Consider the following 18,253-nt stretch of genomic DNA (forward strand, 5'->3'; position numbering starts at 1 on the left):
TACCCCCCCTACCCCCCCCCCCCCCCCCCAATTTCGTGGCTAACGAGGAGGATGAGAAGGGCGGCATGGACATCGTTATGGGGGGCGTAGGGGCCGTGGAGCGACTATAGCGATTCGGGCGATGAGAGCGACACGCGCGATAAGAGGGACACTGGCAACGAGAGCGACGTCGCGTCGTCAAGGCCGACGGCTCTTCTCAGGCATGTTAGAACCCGCAGGCACCGTCCCAGGATACCACCTGGCATGGTTTTTTTGCAAAGTAGTTTTCCCACTGAAGATGCTTTTCCGTGGGCGGTCACGTCGGCCTGTAACGTGACGGTCAGTTGGCTTATCGGTCATTAGGTTGCACCGCCTTCAACCTTTGCCGCTTTTTCATTCTTTTTCCGCTTTGTTTTTTACTGTCATTTACCCTTATTCGCTCTTATTCACTTTTATTCAATCTTATTTGCTCTCATTCGCCCGTATCCACTTTTATTCGCTCTTATTCAACTCTATTCACCGCTTCTATTTTGAACTTCGTTATCGCCACCTGGCCCCGCTTGACTTGGGATGTCCTCCGGCTTGGCCAATAGTCGTGATATCTCGGCTGGCTCCACTAGCTATTGAGGCTGCCAGAGGGGCCTACAGCGGTGTGTATCACCAGGCTAATGTTATATCTGGCACGCTGGCTTTCTTATCTAATCGAATCAGCTCGGCACAAAAGACCAACGGCTCTGAAATTTCAATGTGGGAAGATAAATATCACTGCTTTGAACAAGTATTATAATGGGTGGAAAATTAATTATAGCAGCCTGTGAAGGTAGGTATCTACATATATAATTCAGGGTATCGTTCCTATGCGTAAAAATGAGGAAGAAGTCGACCGTGCTTGGGCTTGAAAATCATTTTACCCAAGGCTGAAAAACAGGTCTGTCTGTTCACAGATGGTACCGAACCGGGTTTCCCATCACATCCGGCCCTGCGCCGGCCGCGAGTAAGGATGGGACCGGTACCGCCCCTGCACATGCCCGCCACCAAGGTATCCCAGCACGGGTGCGGGTGGGTAGTTGGGAGGCAGGCTCATGTCCATGCCCCGCGTCAGCTCCGCGAAGCCGGGCAGCCTGCCGCTGCTTATCGGGTCCGCGAGCGGCGGCGTGCGCGCCCGATACCGAGGGTTCGGGTTTGGCCGGCGCGCCGGCCCCTGGTTGCCCGGCAGGCGCTGGGGCTGCTGGTTCTGCTGGTGGTGGGGGTGGGGGCGGTGTTCTGGCGCCAGGCTACCTTGGAGGCGACTGGGCGGCTGGGGGTGCTGAGGCCACTGCTGTTGAGGCCGGGGTAGTTGCAGCTGAGGCCACTGCTGCTGGCGCTGAGGCTCCCTGGCCTGAGGAGGCGGCAACTGGTATTGCCGCTGATACTGCTTCATCCTCAGCTCAGGAGGCGGCATCTGATACTGCCACTGGGGCTGAGAGAGCTGCGACTGCCGCTGGGGGTAGGGCACCTGCCGTTGCTGCGGCGGAATGTGGTTTTCTAGGCGAGGCTGGCGGTTCATAGCCGTAGCAGCCGAAGCGTGGTAGGCCGGCTGTACATAGCCATCATGCCTGCGATCGAGGCTCCGTGGATGCTCCTGTCGAGGCGGGTGGCCAAGGGGCTGAGGTCCGTGTTGGACAGGAATCGGGCGATGCATTGGAGCTGGTGCCACGTGACCGCGCGCGGGGGAAGACTCGCGGCGTGAATGTTGGCGCTCCACCGGCCGCTGCTGGTGATTGTGATGGCCGCTCCTGTTGTCAATGTCTGTAGGTTGCGACACTGGTGTCGGGGCCACTATTTTTATGGCGGGGGGCGGCAGAGGATACCGAAAGACCTCCGGCGCCGGCGCCGGTACCGAGGCAGGGCGGCAGGGAGGCGGCGTCGGGGTTTTGCCCGCGCTAGGGTCGACAGACGCGGAGCGACTGCTTCCAGATCGCGAGCTGGGGGCAGGCGGCGTCGGGATTCTGGTCGCGTTACGGTCGACAGACGTGGAACGTTTGCCTTCAGACGGCAAGCTGTTGCGGATGGCTGGCGAGCTGTTGCGTGTGGCTGGCAACTGGGGCGGCAGCGGCGGCAGACTGTCATCATCGGCCCCGTCGATCATGATCACGTCCTCTAAGCTGGACGCGCTGACAGGGTCGGGAACAGAAGTATCGTCAACATTGGCAGAGTCGTCAAACTCGGCAGAATCATCAAGCTCGGCAGAATCATCAAGCTTGGTAGAGTTACCAAGATGGACGAGATCGTCGTCCTCCTCCTCCTCGTCAGGATCCTCCGGCGGAGGCGACCCACCGCCCACGACGATGCAGTCCTTGATCCCAGCACACGGGCCGTAGTCGTTTCCGATCCTCGACGCTTCCTCGTCGCCCCTACGTCTCTTGGGCGCTCGGATTCTCTGCGACGAGGCCGGCTTGCTCGGGGCGGCAGGAATCGCCATCGAGTCTAGGTGCTCGCGCTGGCACGTGTCACGATTCCTGTCAGCCACTATTAGGGAATTGGAATGCCTACCTGCCCTTGTGAGGCGATTGCGCCACGCGGCAATCCTTGGTCTGCCGCACTCGCGGCATGTGTCCTTGGGAATATCTGCACTCACCTTCTCATCCTGCGCCTGCTCCTCAGAAGGAGTGGCTTTTCGAGACGACGAAGGTGTCGCTGTCTGCGTGGTGGTAGGGACATTCTTGCCCCGTCTCGTCTTGGACGCGCTCGACTTTGCTGCTGCCACATCGCCGAGCCTTGGCGGCCGCGATGTAGGCAACGGCTTCCTTGAGCCGCTGTCCGGACGGACGCCCTTGACAGCCTCAGCCGCGACCGCGGTCTGGCGTGGCGCAGCCTTGTCCTGGGCGGGCGCCATTTCTTGTCGTCTGCTACCGACCTGTTGAGAGGAGAAAGACGAAGAAGATTCCAAGGGCCGATAGTGAATCAAAGTCAAAGAATCGCTCTTTTGCTTGCCCTTGGCGACACTCGGGTTACTGCAAGGGCGCGTGTCTGTCGCCGATCGAGGATACTGCTTGGTGGGTGTTAGATCAGTTCAGCTAAGACAGGAGCAGAAGCGTTTGGGCGAATGAAGGAGGGGTTTTTAAGTGCTCGGCTTCGCGCAGTTCAGGCAGACAGCGGAATTGGTTGAAGGAACTTACATTGTGTAATACCGGGACATGGACCTCTGCCATTCCCATTGTGCGTCGGTGACAATGCCTTGGGTTACTACTGTTTAACACAAAGAAAAACGCGAGAGGCGGCCAGGTCGATCGATGTCGTGGTCGACGGTTGCTGGCGTTGACGACTAAGGTGTTTGAAAAAAAAAATTGAATATCAAAAAAGCAGTTCGCGAAATTCTTGCATAAGCGAGGGAGGTGCTGGGTTTGTATGCCGCCGGCCGGGGCCAAGTCACAAAAGGCCCAGGCTCCCGGGCTTAGAATCGATAAGGCTAGAAATGTGACAGACATATGCACCCGTGCCTTTCCCGCAGAAGCAAGTCTGCCAGATTCCAGCCGCGTCTTGTTTGTTTTGCGGCGGGAAGACCCTCGCTTGCCCATCGCACCTTCCCTCGCAGTAATAAAACCTCGCTCCAAATTACCCCACTTCCCGGAGCTGAGACTTTCGACGAACGAAACAGCAACATTTTTTTCTTCCTTGCCGTGCCAGCCCATGGGGCCAAGCCTGGCTCCCACGCCATCACCCGTGCACCAACCCAGACCGCACAAGCCAGCGAAGGGCTCCCAGCAGAAAAAAAGAAGAGAAGAAAAGCAAACATCCACCAACGAATAGGACCACCCGGCACATTTCCGCGCAGAACCCTTGTCGACGCTTGCTGGCACCCTCTCTGGCGCAGCACAAAAGTGGAGACCCCAGCTTTGGGTCAACCTATCCCAGCCTTGTTTGCCCGTGCAGCTACCCCCGCACACAGCCGACTGACCCCCCGCCCAGGCCCAACCCCTGTGACTGGAAATGATATCTCACATTCCTCCCTGCCAGCGGCTGCTCGACCTCCCGTCTCATATTCGGGCCCGTGACGCCTAAGCCGTTAACCCTGCCGGGACAGTGCATGGACTAAAAGGACCTGGCAGGTGCTCCTCATAAACGATAACTGTTACACACGCCCAAACGGCTTACCGCCGCTGGTTCAATCACGAAGTGACCGTGCCCGCTCCGTTTTCGGATGAGGGTTGAACTTAAAGTTGGCTAAATCCCTGAGATGCGATTCGGCCCGCCGATAACGGTCTTCAGCCCTCCCTATCATCGGATTTCATAAAAACTTTGCATGCTGTTTGGATATGTGCATTTCAAAATTCCTAATCAAACAATGTTTTGCGTTTTGACCATTTGGTCTCCCCAACCGTAAACATTCGGAGAGTTTGATGTCATGCGTTGTCCTACCCCTTCGTGAAGCTTGCATGCACGGTGGTGCCACCCCCATTGGTAGGGCCAGATCCATGCATGCCGCTTTGACATGCCACGTGGACCACTCAGCTTGAGCAATTCCAAACGATGTCAACATGCCGATTTACCCCGCGACATCGAGTTACAAAGAAACCCACGGTGCTCTGGGCTTCACATTTTGATGCTGCTTTGTGCAACCCGCCGGCTTGGAAGGATTGGGCGAGGTTTCAAAAAAAGCGTACTTTTGTTATTGTCCTCTGATTCCTGAACAGCTTCATTATTCAATTCAACGATGGCAATACCTCCCCCAATTCATCAGCAATAAGGGCTTGAAAATATTTTTAACTGCTGTTGCTAGCCCAATGTTACAAGGGGATCAATGATCGGCTTGGAGGGAGTCTCAATGTATTGATAATCTCTCAAGACCTCAAAGGAGATGCTTAAGGAATCAGAATCTCCTAGAGGGACCTCGAGAGGGAGACCCCCCTTATATAGGCCTTCCGTCAGCCTACACGAGGGGGTCCTAGGGTACGTATCTAAGAGGGGTAGGTCATGCCGCGCTCCCCGCCGAGGGCGGTTGGCGTCTGCGGGGGACTTGTGATGCCTTGAGCCGGCCCAACCAGGACGCTCCCTTGCCTCATGGCCTCCTGATAGGCCTCCGTTGGCCCACTCGGCCAGTTGCCTTGTCATGGGGGTGATCCCCGTGTGACACCCAGGCAGTGCTTATCCAACGTGGGTTTGGGATGAAAAGCCAGGTATAAAGCAACATCTCAGTAGCTAATTACGTAGCAAACTCTTTAAATCTTCACGAGGGTTTTGAGAAGAACAGTTGTGTTGGTTATCCGTGGGGTTAGGAATTTAATTATTTGATGCCACATACGTTTTGAGCTTTTTCTATGGCCTCTTTTAGAATACCAGAAATGTACAGCGCTTGGAAGTTTGGCGAACAGGTACATTAACCGAGATTTTGGAGTTGGTGTTTTTTTTTCAAAGTCATGGCATGGAGTGATGAAGTGTTGTCCCTTTCCCGGGAGCGGAGTTTCACATGGACAGCCGCGCCCACTTCTCCCACAATCTAACCACAACTTTTACTTTACAGCTACAAGAACGCCCGCTTACTTGTAATTTCTCCATCCTGTCTCATCCAGCGACTCAAAGACAAAGCCCACGATATCCCCAAGCATATTCCCAGAGTCCCGATATCCCAGGGTCTCATACTGCTTCCAGACGGCGCTATTCCTAGGCTCCCTAGCGCTCCAGCCGCATCCCTGCCCAGGGGCACGTGCGCCCTGTCGTCCTCGACGCCATGGCCCAGAAACGCAGGCACCTTTCAGAACACCAGCCATCCCCTCCGATCCCCACCGAGGGGAGGCCAAGCTCTTCCCTTAGCCAGTCCACAGCCACACGAGCGGGCTCCTTCTCCTCGTCCTCGTCCTCGCGCTGGGACAAATCGTCCTCTCCTTCTGCCGCCTCCCCGCCGCCGTCGAGCTGCTCCCGCATGCGCGCGCGCAGAACGACAGCCACCCGCACATGCCGACCACCGCACCCAGCGCGGGGCCCTTCCCACAGCAGCAGCGACACGAGCGACGCGGCGCACCCCCTGGCTGAGGCCCATCAGCACCATGTTGCGCGCGTCGCCGCCGGGGACCGCGCCGACCTCCGGCCCGGATCAGGGAGTGTAGGTAGGCGGTGGTGTTGCGTAGGCCCGGCACCTAGAGGTCCTTCGCGCTCGGCGGCGGCGGGCGGGTCGAGCTTCCAGTTGTCGGTCGAACCACTGGTGGGTGAGGCTGCGCCCGTAGATGGATCGTGCGGGTGCGGGCCGCCGTCGGGATGACGAACTTGGCGTGCGGGAAGATGGGTGCGAGTGTTCGAGGCGACGGCGACGGCGTCGGGACGGCCGTCTCGGGCAGCGCGGGCCCGAACTTGTCGGCCCACCACCCGCGGTCGTGCAGAATGATGAAGGTCTGCTTGTGCGGAAGCTGCCTAGGAGGCACAACCAGCGGTTGGGGGTATTCCGTCATTTTTGAAGACATTTTTGAAGACATTTTTGAAGACATTTTGTTGGTTGGGGTGATGCCTTGATGACGGTCTCGTTCTTGGTGACACGAGTGTCCAGGGCGTTAGTCTGGAACGGATCAGATCGAGGTCAACAACGAGTAGGTCTGGTTGGCATGTCGTCTGGCCGGTGTGGTGTCTATTATACCCGCTAGAGGGCTGTTGCGCGCTTCCTCCATGCGCTGGCAAGCCACCAAGGTAGTCTAATCGTGTGCACCAGTGAGGCAATCCTTGGTCGATGGCCGGACTGCGGTTAGCCGGGCCCTCAGTGGCAGCCGGGCTTTGCGTCGCCCTAGACCCTCCATCGTCGCGCCGTGGGGCTTTCCCGGCATATCTGTGTGCTTGGCTAGCGACTTTGCGGGGAACTTGTGCCGGAGCGACACCCAGGACACGGGTCACACTAATTGGCGTTACCGCGCGGCTGGGTCTAAACGCGGCAGCCACATCAATTACAAAACAGCACGTTCAATGGGTTGGTGTGTGGGCTAATGGGTGCCTCCGCGGCCGTAGTTGCAGACTGCCGCCCCAAGCGAGGCAGGATGAAAACGACATCCAAATACTGCCATCCTAGGGATGCCGGAAGTGGCATACCGATGCGCCCTCTGTGCATCTTTGCCGAAACCATCGAGAGTGAGGGCTGGAATGCGCCCGGGAATCCTGCAGCACTGCCCAGAGGGAGCCCGTTATCTTCCAACTTTCCAAGTCATGAGAAACACAAATATGCACGAGCTCCGCAAAGTCCGCGTGGCTTTTTTGACAGCGCGGAAAAGACAGCGTCCCCTCGACGTGGCTGATGGCGGGGCCGACTTGGGCACAAAGACGAGCAGGCAGCAAAAGAGCAGGAATCCAGGCAGAGAGCTGCTGCCTTAAAATGCAGGATGGTGCAGGCAGGGAGTCATCTTGTCGCAGATTGACCCGGTCGTTAGCTGGGTCGTTAAGTTAGCTTTTGGCGTAGGAATTTGCATCCTTTTCCCCATCGACATTAAGTCCTACGGCATCAGTCCGAGCTTCGCATGCCATCGGGGTCTGGTGCCTAATGAGTCATCCCAGCGAGCCGCGGGTGTTGAGTGACACCAATGAGGCAGGGGCGATGACTGGAGAGCCTGCCTAGCACCCCCCAGCAGCATCAGCACTTGGCATGCCGGTTCCCCCGCCGAATAGCGTACAGCCGCAGACGGGGAGGGCTCTAGCGCAGCTCAAGCGTGTTCTGCGCAATTGAGGATTTCTCGGCTGGCGGCCTCAGGCGTTGCCACGCGCACGCTGCTGAGGCGAGGTCCAGGGGTTCGGTATTGCACCGATAACACCAATGTGTCATGCCGGCTGTGGCTCAGGTCCAATTGAGCTGGTGATGGGCCAATGATGGCTTGGGCGGCATGATGCAGGCACGCAGGGCATCAACGGGCGTCTAGGCTGTATAAAGACACCCATCTCGGCCATCCCTAACGACTGCAACCAAAAAAGACAACCAGAATTCAAGGCAGACGCAAGCGTCCAGCCATCCCATCCTTTTCTACTACGAAACCCGATAATAAGACACACCGCCTAATAACCAACCCAGACAAACCCTTTCAACCTGGTTTACTGCAGCACCAAACCACCACAACACACATCCGCTCCATCATGGAGAACATCACCTCCAGTCTCCCGCCATTGGAGGATGCCACCCCCATGGGCATCTTCCAGGCCGTGCTTGGACGTCTCCCGGGTGGCCTCAATGTCACCCAAACCAGCTCCATCCTCACCCTCACCGCCTTCGCCTTTGGCACTCTGCGCTGGCTGCACGGTTCAACCTCCAGCTTCATCGAGTCCCTGCGCGACTACGTCACCATCCGCGTCACCATTCCCGGCAGCAACGAGATGAGCACCTTTGTATCGGAGTGGATCGACCGCAACATCCTGCCCAAGAGCTACAACAAGTCCTTCCTGTTCCGCGAGGCCCTGCATGACTGTGAGGACGAATTTGGTGACGGCGAGGGATATGGCGGAGGTAGCGTCCCCATTTTCTTTGACGAGCACGAGGGCGACGAGGGCGGGGAGAGTGGTGAGGGCGGTGAGGGCGGGGAAGAGTGCGTATCCCTGATAAAGAAGAAGGCCCAGCGGCAGACGGACCGGCCCATCGAGTGCGTGCCCCAGTTCAAACGCACCTGGTTCTTCTTCCGTGGCTACTTCTTCACAGTCCGCAAAGGAGCGGCCAATAGCAACTCCAATGGAGACGACGACGACGACAATGAGGACGTGGGCGCGAGCGCCATGACCTTCACGAAGGAGGGCCAGAGCCTGACCATCACCTGCGTCAGCCACTCCAGCAAGCCCGTCGTCGAGTTCCTCAAGATGTGCAGGGAGGAGGCCCGGACCCTCGCCGCCGGCAGCAGCAGCGGCGGCAGCGGCGCCATCGGGGGCGCCCTCGTCCCCGGCCAGAACAAGCCCCAGATGCGCATCTACTGCCACGACTACCGCTACTGGCGCTTCAAGTGCAAGGCGCCCGCGCGGCCCCTGTCCTCGATCCACCTGGACCGCGAGATTAAGAGGGACCTGCTCGACGACTTTGAGAAGTACCTGAGCCCCATCACCCGCCGCCGCTACCAGGCGCGCAGCATGCCCTACCAGCGCGGCTACCTCCTGCACGGCCCGCCCGGCACCGGCAAGTCCACCCTGGCGTCCGTCCTCGCCGGCCGCTACGGCCTGAGCCTGTACATCCTCAAGCTCGCGCACATCGACGACGAGGACCTGGAGCGGCTCTTCTCGGAGCTGCCGTCGCGCTGCATCGTGCTCATGGAGGACATTGACGCCGCCGGCATCGACCGCGACGACGACAGCGACAGCGACTCGGACGGCGACGACAACGGCAGCGAGGCCGGCGGCTCGTCCAGCAAGAAGAAGAAGAAGAACAAGGAAAAGGAGGAGAACGCCAAGGCCAAGCGCAAGACCTCGGACTGCACGCTCTCGGGCCTGCTCAACGTGCTCGACGGCGTCGGCTCGCAGGAGGGCCGCGTCGTCATCATGACCACCAACTACCCGGACGAGCTCGACTCGGCCCTGGTCCGGCCCGGCCGCATCGACAAGAAGGTCTACATCGGCCACATCAACCGCCGGAGCGCCCATGAGATGTTTATGCGCATGTTCCGGCCCACCGTCGGCGGCGGCGGCAAGAAGGTCTCGGAGAAGGACAGCGGCGACCTCGCGTGCCGCTGCGACGAGTGCCGCGCCACGACGGTCGCGCAGCTGGCGGCCGACTTTGGGCGCCTGGTGCCCGACGGCTGCATCGCGCCCTCGGAGCTGCAGGGCTTCTTCCAGGTCTACCTCGAGTGCCCGTCCGAGGCCGTGCGCTCGTTCCCCGCCTGGCTGTGGAGGCTGCGCGAGGACAAGGTCCCGCGCAAGAAGCGGCAGCAGCAGCAACAGCAGCAGCGGAGCCTCGCCGGCGTCGACGGCGTCCTGACCCCGCCTGAGACTCCGGTTTCTGAGAAGGCGGACAAGGCCGAGGAGGAGTCGGAGAAGGGCGAATCTGAGGAGAAGGGCGGGGCCGTGGACAAGAGCGCATCATGAAAATATCGGATCGGGAGAGGACATAAAAGACGGGAAATTCGTGTGTATGATACGGGCGATATGCATTTCCGGCTGGTTTTGCCGGGCTGGCTTCAGCGAGCGGTTACGGTATCTTGATGAATGGTACGCATTAGTCACCATCTTTCACCATTTCCACCACTGCTTTCCACCCACCACTGTAGACTAGGTACCCTGCAAAGTCTCTATTTTGATCACACCGAGCTGAGCTGCATCGTGATTGTGGGGTGTTGAGCCGAGGCCAAGGCCGGCATCAAGGATCAGAAGCCGCTGGGATTCGGCTCCCGACGATCCTGCCGCAACCAGCGCGGATCGGCACCAGGCCAAAGAAGTCTGTTCCTGCATCTAACACCGAAATGCCTTGTCATAATTACGTGGGGGTTGTGCTCGGCGATAAGCGCGCCCCAAACGGTGGGTTTCCTGTGCTTGTTCGGATATTGGTGTCCCGCATATCACGGCACCGCCTCACTTCCACCGCATGTATCCGCAATCCTTTCGGCGCTGCGGTTCGAATGCGGCAAACCCGTCGGGGCTAGTTACACGGCAGAATAGCGTTGGGATGCCGTCGGCAACTATACATACGGCCACGCATATCCGCTTCAGCTGGACAAAGATTCCTCCCACTAGCACTAGCCGCGTGCTGAGCAAGCCGGACAAATCTCAGCAGAAAGGTTCCCACCATGCTGCGCCAGACCGCGTGGAGCAAGATCGCCGCCGTCGGCCTGCTGTGCTTAGCGGCGGTGGCCGAGGCCAAGTACGTCAGCTACCCGCGGCCGTCCATCTACACCAAGTCGGCGCACTTCTCGCTCAAGGTCAACGGCACCTACGTCAACACCACTAACTACGCCGGCTATGACTACGTCCACATCTCGATGGACCAGGGCTACCGCACCGAGTTCCGCATCGCCATCACGGACCAGCCCGCCATCACGGCCTACACCATCTCCCCGAAGCGCCTGCCCATCCAGGCCCGGGTCGAGGGCAAAGAGCTGATATTCTCGCTGATCAAGGCGCACTACCTCATCGTGCGGCTCAACGACTCCAAGAACACAAAGGGCTTCGTGGTCATGATCGACCCCGTCGAGGAGAACGTGCCCCAGCCGCGCGGGAACGGCATCTTTAACGTGCTCGACTACAAGGCAGACAGCACGGGCAAGGCCCTTACCACGGGCATCCAGGCGGCCGTCAACGCCGCCAAGGCGCAGCCCGGCAGCGTCGTCTACGTGCCGCCGGGCGTCTACCTGACCGGCAACCTGGTGCTGCCCAGCCGCACGTCGCTGTACCTGGCGGGCGGGGCCGTGCTGCGCTTCACGGGCGTCATGGCCGACTACAAGATGATGTACAAAAAGTCGGACCTGTTCCCGGGCACGTGGTGGATCACGACCGAGACCGGGTCCAGCGACGTCAAGGTGTACGGGCGCGGCACCATCGACGGCAACGGGCAAAAGACGCGCGACAACAAGTTCATGGCCAGCATGCTGGTCCCCGCGGGCACGACCAACTTCCGCGTCGACGGCGTCCTGGTGCGCGACAGCTCCTTCTGGGGCGTCATGGCGGTGCAGTCCGAGGGCGTGTACATGGTCAACCTCAAGGTGCTGAACCGCTTCAGCATCACGCAGAACGACGGCGTCGACATCTGCGAGTCCACGAGGGTGACGGTCCGCCGCTCCATCGCCGTCGCCAAGGACGACAGCTTCTCGACCAAGACGTGGCCCGAGGACGTCGGCACCACGGTCCCTTACCCCTACCCTCCCCGCCCGCTCGCCGACGTCGTGTTCGAGGACTGCCTGGCCTGGACCGAGTGCTTCGGCTACAAGGTCGGCGAGGGCGTGTGGCAGCGCCAGAGCAACGTCACCTTTCGCGACAGCGTCGTGCACCGCGCCGGCGTCGGGCTGGGCGTGCACCACAAGTTCGGCAGCGCCGCCGCCGACTCGGTCACGTTCGACAACATCGACATCGAGAATCTGGGCGGCTCGCCGGGAGGCTTCGCGTCGTGGCTGATAGCCTACGTTAACAATGTCAACCAGGGCGTCGGCCCCATCACGCGCCTGACCGTGAGCAACATCCGCGCAAGGAAGCAAGGGGGTAGGGACGGGTACCTGCAAGGGAGCGGGCCTTCGGCCATGGTCAGCGGCGCCACGTTCCGGAACGTGTACATGGGGGACAGCAAGACGCCGGCCAAGACGCTCAAGGAGATGAACATCCTCAAGACGGCGTACTCGGAGAAGGTCCGGATTATCAACCCTTGAGAGTAGGGTCTCGGCGTGGATGGTGGAGTTGTGGTTGGTGCAGCCAGACCCCTGACTTGACCTGTGGGGAGGGTGAACAAAGCCGCAACTCAGGGTGTGCTGGCGGTAGCTCTGCTGGGATGAAGGTAGCCTCAAACATGACTCCAATACCTAATGAATACACTCTACAAACGCATGCTGCACGGCAGGAATCTGGGCCACTGATGGCAAGCGCCTACTGATTTGGATACGCAGCCCAGTCGTTGACGCGCAAGGTGTCCAACCAATTCTAAACCGCCCAGGCGGCCCACTTGGCAGACAGGGACAATACCTCGCGCGCATTCTCAATCCTTTCGCCGGTCCGGATTGTCCCAACTGCGTGCGGGCTGCGATGAGCCCGCCGTCTCATATCCCCGAGCATCTTTACAGCAGCATTCCCCAGACCTCCCGAGCGTTCTATCCCGTTCTACATCTTCTGACCCCGCAACTTGTATTCCTTCTGCCCGAATACGCAGAGCAACATGTAATCTGGCGCGAGGTAGACACGCCCAATTTGGAAGCCACGATGACGAGTACTTTGGAGGGAGGGTTGCATCGTGGTCTCTCATTCCCGGCGGGGTCGTCCCTAAGATGCGGGGGGTTTGGTCAATGCGACTCATGGTCTCTTCAAGGAGGGCGTCGTCGGAGGGACAGACAACTACCGAAGTAGGTCTGGCGTCCACGGAAATAACAAGGCCAAACCGGCATAAGGTTGTCCCCTGCAACTACCAACATTCTCCGCCAGGACAAGTGGAGAAGCATGAAGGCTTGTTTCGACTCCTGAAATATACGGGGGGCATATTTGGCACCCACAGCCGTCGTGGTATGGGCGGAGTGTGGGGATACGCACCCGCGGCATGCCAACCAAGGACGAATATGCCTGGAGCAACCAGGGGCTCTCGGAAGCGCGCTACTCGCGCCATCATTGTCCCGGATCCACGAGCAAGTCGCGTAGCCTGAACAACACACAGATAGCCCAGCCAACCATGGGCGACAAAACATGATGGCCACGATATCACGCCTGCACCGCAGGAAGGCTGGATATCGGTGCCTATATAGCCGCGCCCTCGCACCTCACTCGTCGTCCCAAAAAGCTCGACTTGGCGCCAGGTTCGCACCCTGACAGTTGCTGTTGCGCCACCCCTTCCTACCGGCACCCAAGAAAAGCAACCAGCCATGTCTCCACGAGGCAAGATCGACCGCGTCCGCGCGCTCATGCTCCTCGCCGCCGCGGGCCCCCTCGCCGCCGCCGCGCCGTGCGACATCTACGCCGCGGGCAACACCCCCTGCGTCGCCGCGCACAGCACCACCCGGGCCCTGTACCGCGCCTACTCGGGCCCGCTGTACCAGCTGCAACGCCCCGACGGCGGCAGGAAGGACATCTCCCCGCTGTCAGCGGGCGGCGTCGCCAACGCCGCGGCCCAAGACTCCTTTTGCGCCGGCACGAGCTGCCTCATCTCGACCATCTACGACCAGTCCGGCCGCGGCAACCACCTGACCCAGGCCCCTCCGGGGGGCTTTAAGGGCCCCGCGTCGGGCGGCTACGACAACCTCGCCAACGCGACCGCGGCGCCGGTGAAGGTCGGCGGCCACAAGGCCTACGGGGTCTACATCGCGCCGGGTTGTGGCTACCGCAACAACAAGGCGAGTGGCACGGCCAAGGGCGACGGGGCGCAGGGCATGTACGCGGTTCTGGACGGGACGCACCACAACGGCGGCTGCTGCTTCGACTACGGCAACGCCGAGACCAGCGGCCGCGACACGGGCAACGGCCACATGGAAGCCATCTACTTTGGCTCCAGCACTAGCTGGGGCAAGGGGGCCGGATCGGGGCCCTGGATCATGGCGGACCTCGAGAACGGGCTCTTCTCGGGCGTAAACGTGAAGCAGAATACGGGCGACCCGACCATCAACCACAGGTTCGTCACGGCTGTCGTCAAGGGCGGGCCGAACAAGTGGGCCATCCGGGGCGCCGACGCGACCGCGGGCGGGCTGTCGACTTTTTACAGCGGTAAACGGCCAAACGCGTCGGGCTACAACCCGATGCAGAAGGAGGGCGCCATCATCCTCGGGATCGGGGGCGACAACAGCATCTCGGGCCGGGGCACGTTCTACGAGGGCGTCATGACCGCGGGCTACCCTTCGGACGCCACTGAGAATGCGGTGCAGGCAGACATTGCTGCTGCCGGTTATGCTGTTTGAACATATAGGAGTGGTAGTACCGAATCGAGAAGTATTAATGGAAGGAAGCGTCGCCAGCACCGACAGGCCAGATTCTCCCCCAGTGGCCGCGTTCCTTCGGGATTTGATATGCAGCGATATCTAGAGTCCGAACTGAATGCGAGCGGCCAGATGCATGCAATGCCACCAGTGACCACCAAAAGATATAGGTCCTTGCGCAATGCACCCTTAAACTCCACAATCCCAGGCCGCGTCATGAATATCAACGCAAGCTCCGACAGGCTTCGGAGCTGCCAACGCCCAATGACTTCAGTCTAGCCTACATTAGTGTGCGCTACCTGCTCATAAGTGGGGTGGGCCGCTTGGCGAGAACACAAGCCACTTACAGGATCAACGACACTTGTGAACTGCCAGTGCACCGCCTAGAGATGGATTGGTATGCAAACCCAGGTCCGACAATAATCGGTGTTTTTCAACGCCATGTCAACGCTTCCTCCGAAAAATTTCGGCCTCTTCTGGCCGTGAATATCGTAACATGCCATTGCCTCCATCTATAAAGATGCGGCTACAGGCTCCTGAGGAAAGAATGCGAGAGAATCAACCAGCAGGACAATCACAAACGTTCAATACCAAATACCAACTCATTGCAAAGCTTTCAAACCATCCAATATCAACGCCCCTACCCGAAAATGTCTGGAATTATCGACCTCAAGAACCCCTCGCGGGCTGTCCGTTGCGGTGTCATCTTGATGAATGGGTTAGTTGATCCTGCATCTCATCTCTGCCTTTTGAAGTCCCGAGGTCTTATTTAACATTCTCTACTTAGCATAACTGAGATCCTCGATGTCGCTCCCATTGACGTCCTCCATGGGATGTACACCAAGTTCATCGAGGACTGGCCGGAGGAGGTTCTGCCCGCATCCCTCAAGAAGCAGTCCCTTGACATGCAGTTCATCTGGGTGTCCGAGCATGGATCGGCCAAGGGCCCCATGCGCATGACCAGCAACCTCAACATCGTCGCTACTGCAAGTATCATCCTGTCAGGACTCGGGATTGTCGAGAGGCCCCGAAACGCAGCGCTAACAACACCCAACCGCAGCACTCTTTCGCCGACTGCCCCACGCTCGACGTCGTGGTCATCGGCGCGCACAACATCGGGTACAAGCCCAACGAGGCCGAGCTCGCCTTCGTGCGTAAGATGCACGAGACGTGCGCCGCCTTCATCAGCATCTGCGGCGGCGTCGAGGTCCCGCTCCAGGCCGGCCTGCTGGCCGGCAAGACGGCCACGGGGCCCCGCCCCATGCTGCCCATCCTGCGCGAGCAGGCGCCGCAGACCAACTGGGTCGAGAAGCGCTGGGCGCGCGACGGCAAGATGTGGACCAGCGGCGCCCTGCTCAACGGGCTCGACCTCATGCGCGAGTTCGCCACGGCCACCTGGGGCGGCGAGGGCACGCTGATGGACTACGTGCTAAAGGTCGGCGCGCTGCCGATCCGGGATGTCGACTACAAGGACGTCACCTGGTCTCTCTGAGGCGTCGGGAAGGGGATGGGTGAATGCAGAAATCTTGCAGCCCAGAGTTCTTGAGAGTGTCCATGGCTTCTAGCGCATGACAACCTGAAAGCAGATATTAGTAAATTGGGGGCAAATACCACACCGCGTGGCACTTCTGGCAACATCGAGCAAAGCAAAACCCCCTTTAGAAATGCAGTAGACATCATGTAACTCATTGTCACAGCGATGCTAAAATGGGGGAAATACCCATACAAAGAAACAATAGACATCATGTAACTCATTGTCACAACGATGCCAGAGTAATAGTGCCTCACGGTGAGGGTGGGCAGCATCGATGTATAAATACACCCCAAATCTGACCGTCACTCGGCATTTCCATTTCCTCCACTACCAGCACACTCAACGAACACCTCACTCGAGGCACACTTCGCACTGCAGAAAAGCTCATCCGGACACCTGCCAGCAGCTATCAACAAGACTGCAACGCTCAAGCCAACCCCTAACAACAACACCAACTCAGACACTGCAGCCAGATTCGTCAGCCGCAATGCCTCACACTCCTCCCCCCACCCCTCCTCCCACCCCCCCTCACCCGGTGCCGCCGTTTCCGGTGCCCCCGCCCCGCCCTGGCCCTCCCACTCCCCCCTAGGTTCCTCGCTACACGAAGAACCATGACAGGACTGATAGAATGGGAGTAGCAGGACGGGACTCACAGACTGATACTAATAGAATGGGAGCGAGAGGGTAGCACTGAGGCGAACACACCACATCCGGCCCCGCATCAGGAGCCGGTACAAGCAACAAGGTGCTGGATAGGAAGTGGCTATCGGAGGGGGCGAAGCGGTGCTAACAGCTGAGGATAGAGCAGCACAGAAGAAGGGAATACATAATATATTGCGAACCTCGAAAAAAAAAAGGCCCAAGGGCGTATAGTCGAACTGTGAAGAGATGACAACAAAAAGGAAAGGATGAAAGGTGCAAGTGAACACAAGCACAGGAGGGAGTTCTACGCTTTTCGGGCAGACCCACCATGAGCGCCGAGCCCTGATGCGTCTTTGCGTGGACACGCTGACGATGCAGCGGAAGCATAGAAAATTGATGCCTACATCGGACGCCTGCTCCATATATGTGTACTCGATGTTACGGCCATGGGAAAGGGAAGGCGGGAGGGAACGTGGCTTTTGGAGCTGAGCTCGGACATGCGGGTACAGTGGGAGCTAAACGAACACCTTGGCGAATCCCAAACCACGCGCCAAACCCCCAGATTTGGGTCCCCATTTGGGTTTTCCGCTGGGCCCAAAACCCATGGGTCCTACTGGGGCCCTATTTGCACGTTTTCGCCAACCCTAGCAGGAGCGTGTTCCGTGAATGACCTGGTTACCACAGCTTCTTGCTGGATTTTTGTATTTGTTCTGCTCCTCAAATACATGCTACTATATGCCACCCTACCCGCCCTTCGCCTACGTGCCCACAATCTGCTGCCTCGCGCCTGTGCTGTACCCCTCCCTCGACAGGTCCGAGTCCTCATTGTCGTAGAACCACTTGTTCGGCAGCAGGCGGTCGCGGACCCGAGTCATCACCCTGGACAGCCGCTCAAAGCTCATGACGCGCTCGATAGCGTCATCGATAGGGCCCGCGAGGCGGACCCTGAGCCAGAGGCCGAGTGCCGAGAGCGGCAGCCCGAAGCCGAGGCCGAGCCCCGCGGCCAGGGGGTCGGGCCAGCGCGAGGCCGCGACGTACACGGACGCGGCCGCGGCCGCGAGCCAGACCAGGTAGGTGGCCAGGTACACGCACGCGAGGGCGAGGCCGACGGGGACGAAGATGGCGTAGGTCACGAGGGCGGCGCAGACGAAGCGCGCGACGGCGCGCGCGCTGAGGCTGTTGAGCCGGTTCGGCGCCGCGGCCGACGAGGGCGACGTGAAGCGGTTCATGACGGTGGCGCGCGCGCGGGCGCCGACGTGGCGCACGCTGGGCGAGCGCAGGAACAGGCGGATCCCGTACGTGGCGACGAAGACGGCGGCGAGCGTCACGCCCCAGACCCACATCCCGGGGGGATCCGCCGTCATCTCGGCCACCTGCATGGAGAAGACCGAGGTGATGAAGGAGAGCGGGATGAAGATGAAGGCGAGCTCTGTGAGTTTGTTGATGCCTGACGTCTGGCCGATGACGAGCGCGCTCTGGGCGAGCCCGATCGAGGCGACGAGCAGCTGCAGCGTAGACTCGGTCCGGGCCTGGAGCATCTCGGCCTCTTTGGTCAGGGCGCCAATCTCGGCGAGGATGATTCGCGCTCGTCGCC

At 59.6% G+C, this 18,253-nt stretch overlaps 7 protein-coding genes across 7 annotated transcripts; 4 read left to right on the top strand and 3 right to left on the bottom strand.

Moving 5' to 3' along the window:
* Nucleotides 1-946: 946 nt before the first annotated feature.
* On the bottom strand, nucleotides 947-3,176 carry GGTG_13658 (hypothetical protein; the record flags this gene model as incomplete). Its single annotated transcript, XM_009231575.1, has 3 exons — nucleotides 947-2,458; nucleotides 2,597-3,007; nucleotides 3,138-3,176. 3 exons carry the CDS (start codon nucleotides 3,174-3,176, stop codon nucleotides 947-949), a joined length of 1,962 nt encoding a protein of 653 aa, XP_009229839.1.
* Nucleotides 3,177-5,628: 2,452 nt separating this feature from the next.
* On the bottom strand, nucleotides 5,629-6,413 carry GGTG_13659 (hypothetical protein; the record flags this gene model as incomplete). The annotated part of the gene is made up of 3 exons (XM_009231576.1): nucleotides 5,629-5,980; nucleotides 6,038-6,154; nucleotides 6,220-6,413. The coding sequence occupies 3 exons, from the start codon at nucleotides 6,411-6,413 to the stop codon at nucleotides 5,629-5,631; spliced, it is 663 nt and encodes a 220-aa protein (XP_009229840.1).
* Nucleotides 6,414-7,824: 1,411 nt separating this feature from the next.
* On the top strand, nucleotides 7,825-10,241 carry GGTG_13660 (hypothetical protein). Its single transcript, XM_009231577.1, has one exon. It carries the CDS (start codon nucleotides 8,056-8,058, stop codon nucleotides 9,976-9,978), a length of 1,923 nt encoding a protein of 640 aa, XP_009229841.1. The 5' UTR covers nucleotides 7,825-8,055; the 3' UTR covers nucleotides 9,979-10,241.
* GGTG_13661 (hypothetical protein) lies at nucleotides 10,171-13,050 on the top strand. The gene has a single exon (XM_009231578.1). It carries the CDS (start codon nucleotides 10,677-10,679, stop codon nucleotides 12,243-12,245), a length of 1,569 nt encoding a protein of 522 aa, XP_009229842.1. The 5' UTR covers nucleotides 10,171-10,676; the 3' UTR covers nucleotides 12,246-13,050.
* Nucleotides 13,031-14,766, top strand: GGTG_13662 (hypothetical protein). The gene has a single exon (XM_009231579.1). The coding sequence runs from the start codon at nucleotides 13,440-13,442 to the stop codon at nucleotides 14,463-14,465; it is 1,026 nt and encodes a 341-aa protein (XP_009229843.1). The 5' UTR covers nucleotides 13,031-13,439; the 3' UTR covers nucleotides 14,466-14,766.
* Nucleotides 14,767-14,776: 10 nt separating this feature from the next.
* GGTG_13663 (hypothetical protein) lies at nucleotides 14,777-16,243 on the top strand. The gene is made up of 3 exons (XM_009231580.1): nucleotides 14,777-15,201; nucleotides 15,271-15,469; nucleotides 15,544-16,243. Exons 1-3 carry the CDS (start codon nucleotides 15,134-15,136, stop codon nucleotides 15,973-15,975), a joined length of 699 nt encoding a protein of 232 aa, XP_009229844.1. The 5' UTR covers nucleotides 14,777-15,133; the 3' UTR covers nucleotides 15,976-16,243.
* A 412-nt stretch (nucleotides 16,244-16,655) lies between these two features.
* On the bottom strand, nucleotides 16,656-18,253 carry GGTG_13664 (hypothetical protein). The gene has a single exon (XM_009231581.1). The coding sequence runs from the start codon at nucleotides 18,195-18,197 to the stop codon at nucleotides 17,418-17,420; it is 780 nt and encodes a 259-aa protein (XP_009229845.1). The 5' UTR covers nucleotides 18,198-18,253; the 3' UTR covers nucleotides 16,656-17,417.

This window comes from Gaeumannomyces tritici, assembly GCF_000145635.1.
Source record: "Gaeumannomyces tritici R3-111a-1 unplaced genomic scaffold supercont2.29, whole genome shotgun sequence".
In the NCBI taxonomy this organism is placed as follows: Eukaryota; Fungi; Ascomycota; class Sordariomycetes; order Magnaporthales; family Magnaporthaceae; genus Gaeumannomyces; species Gaeumannomyces tritici.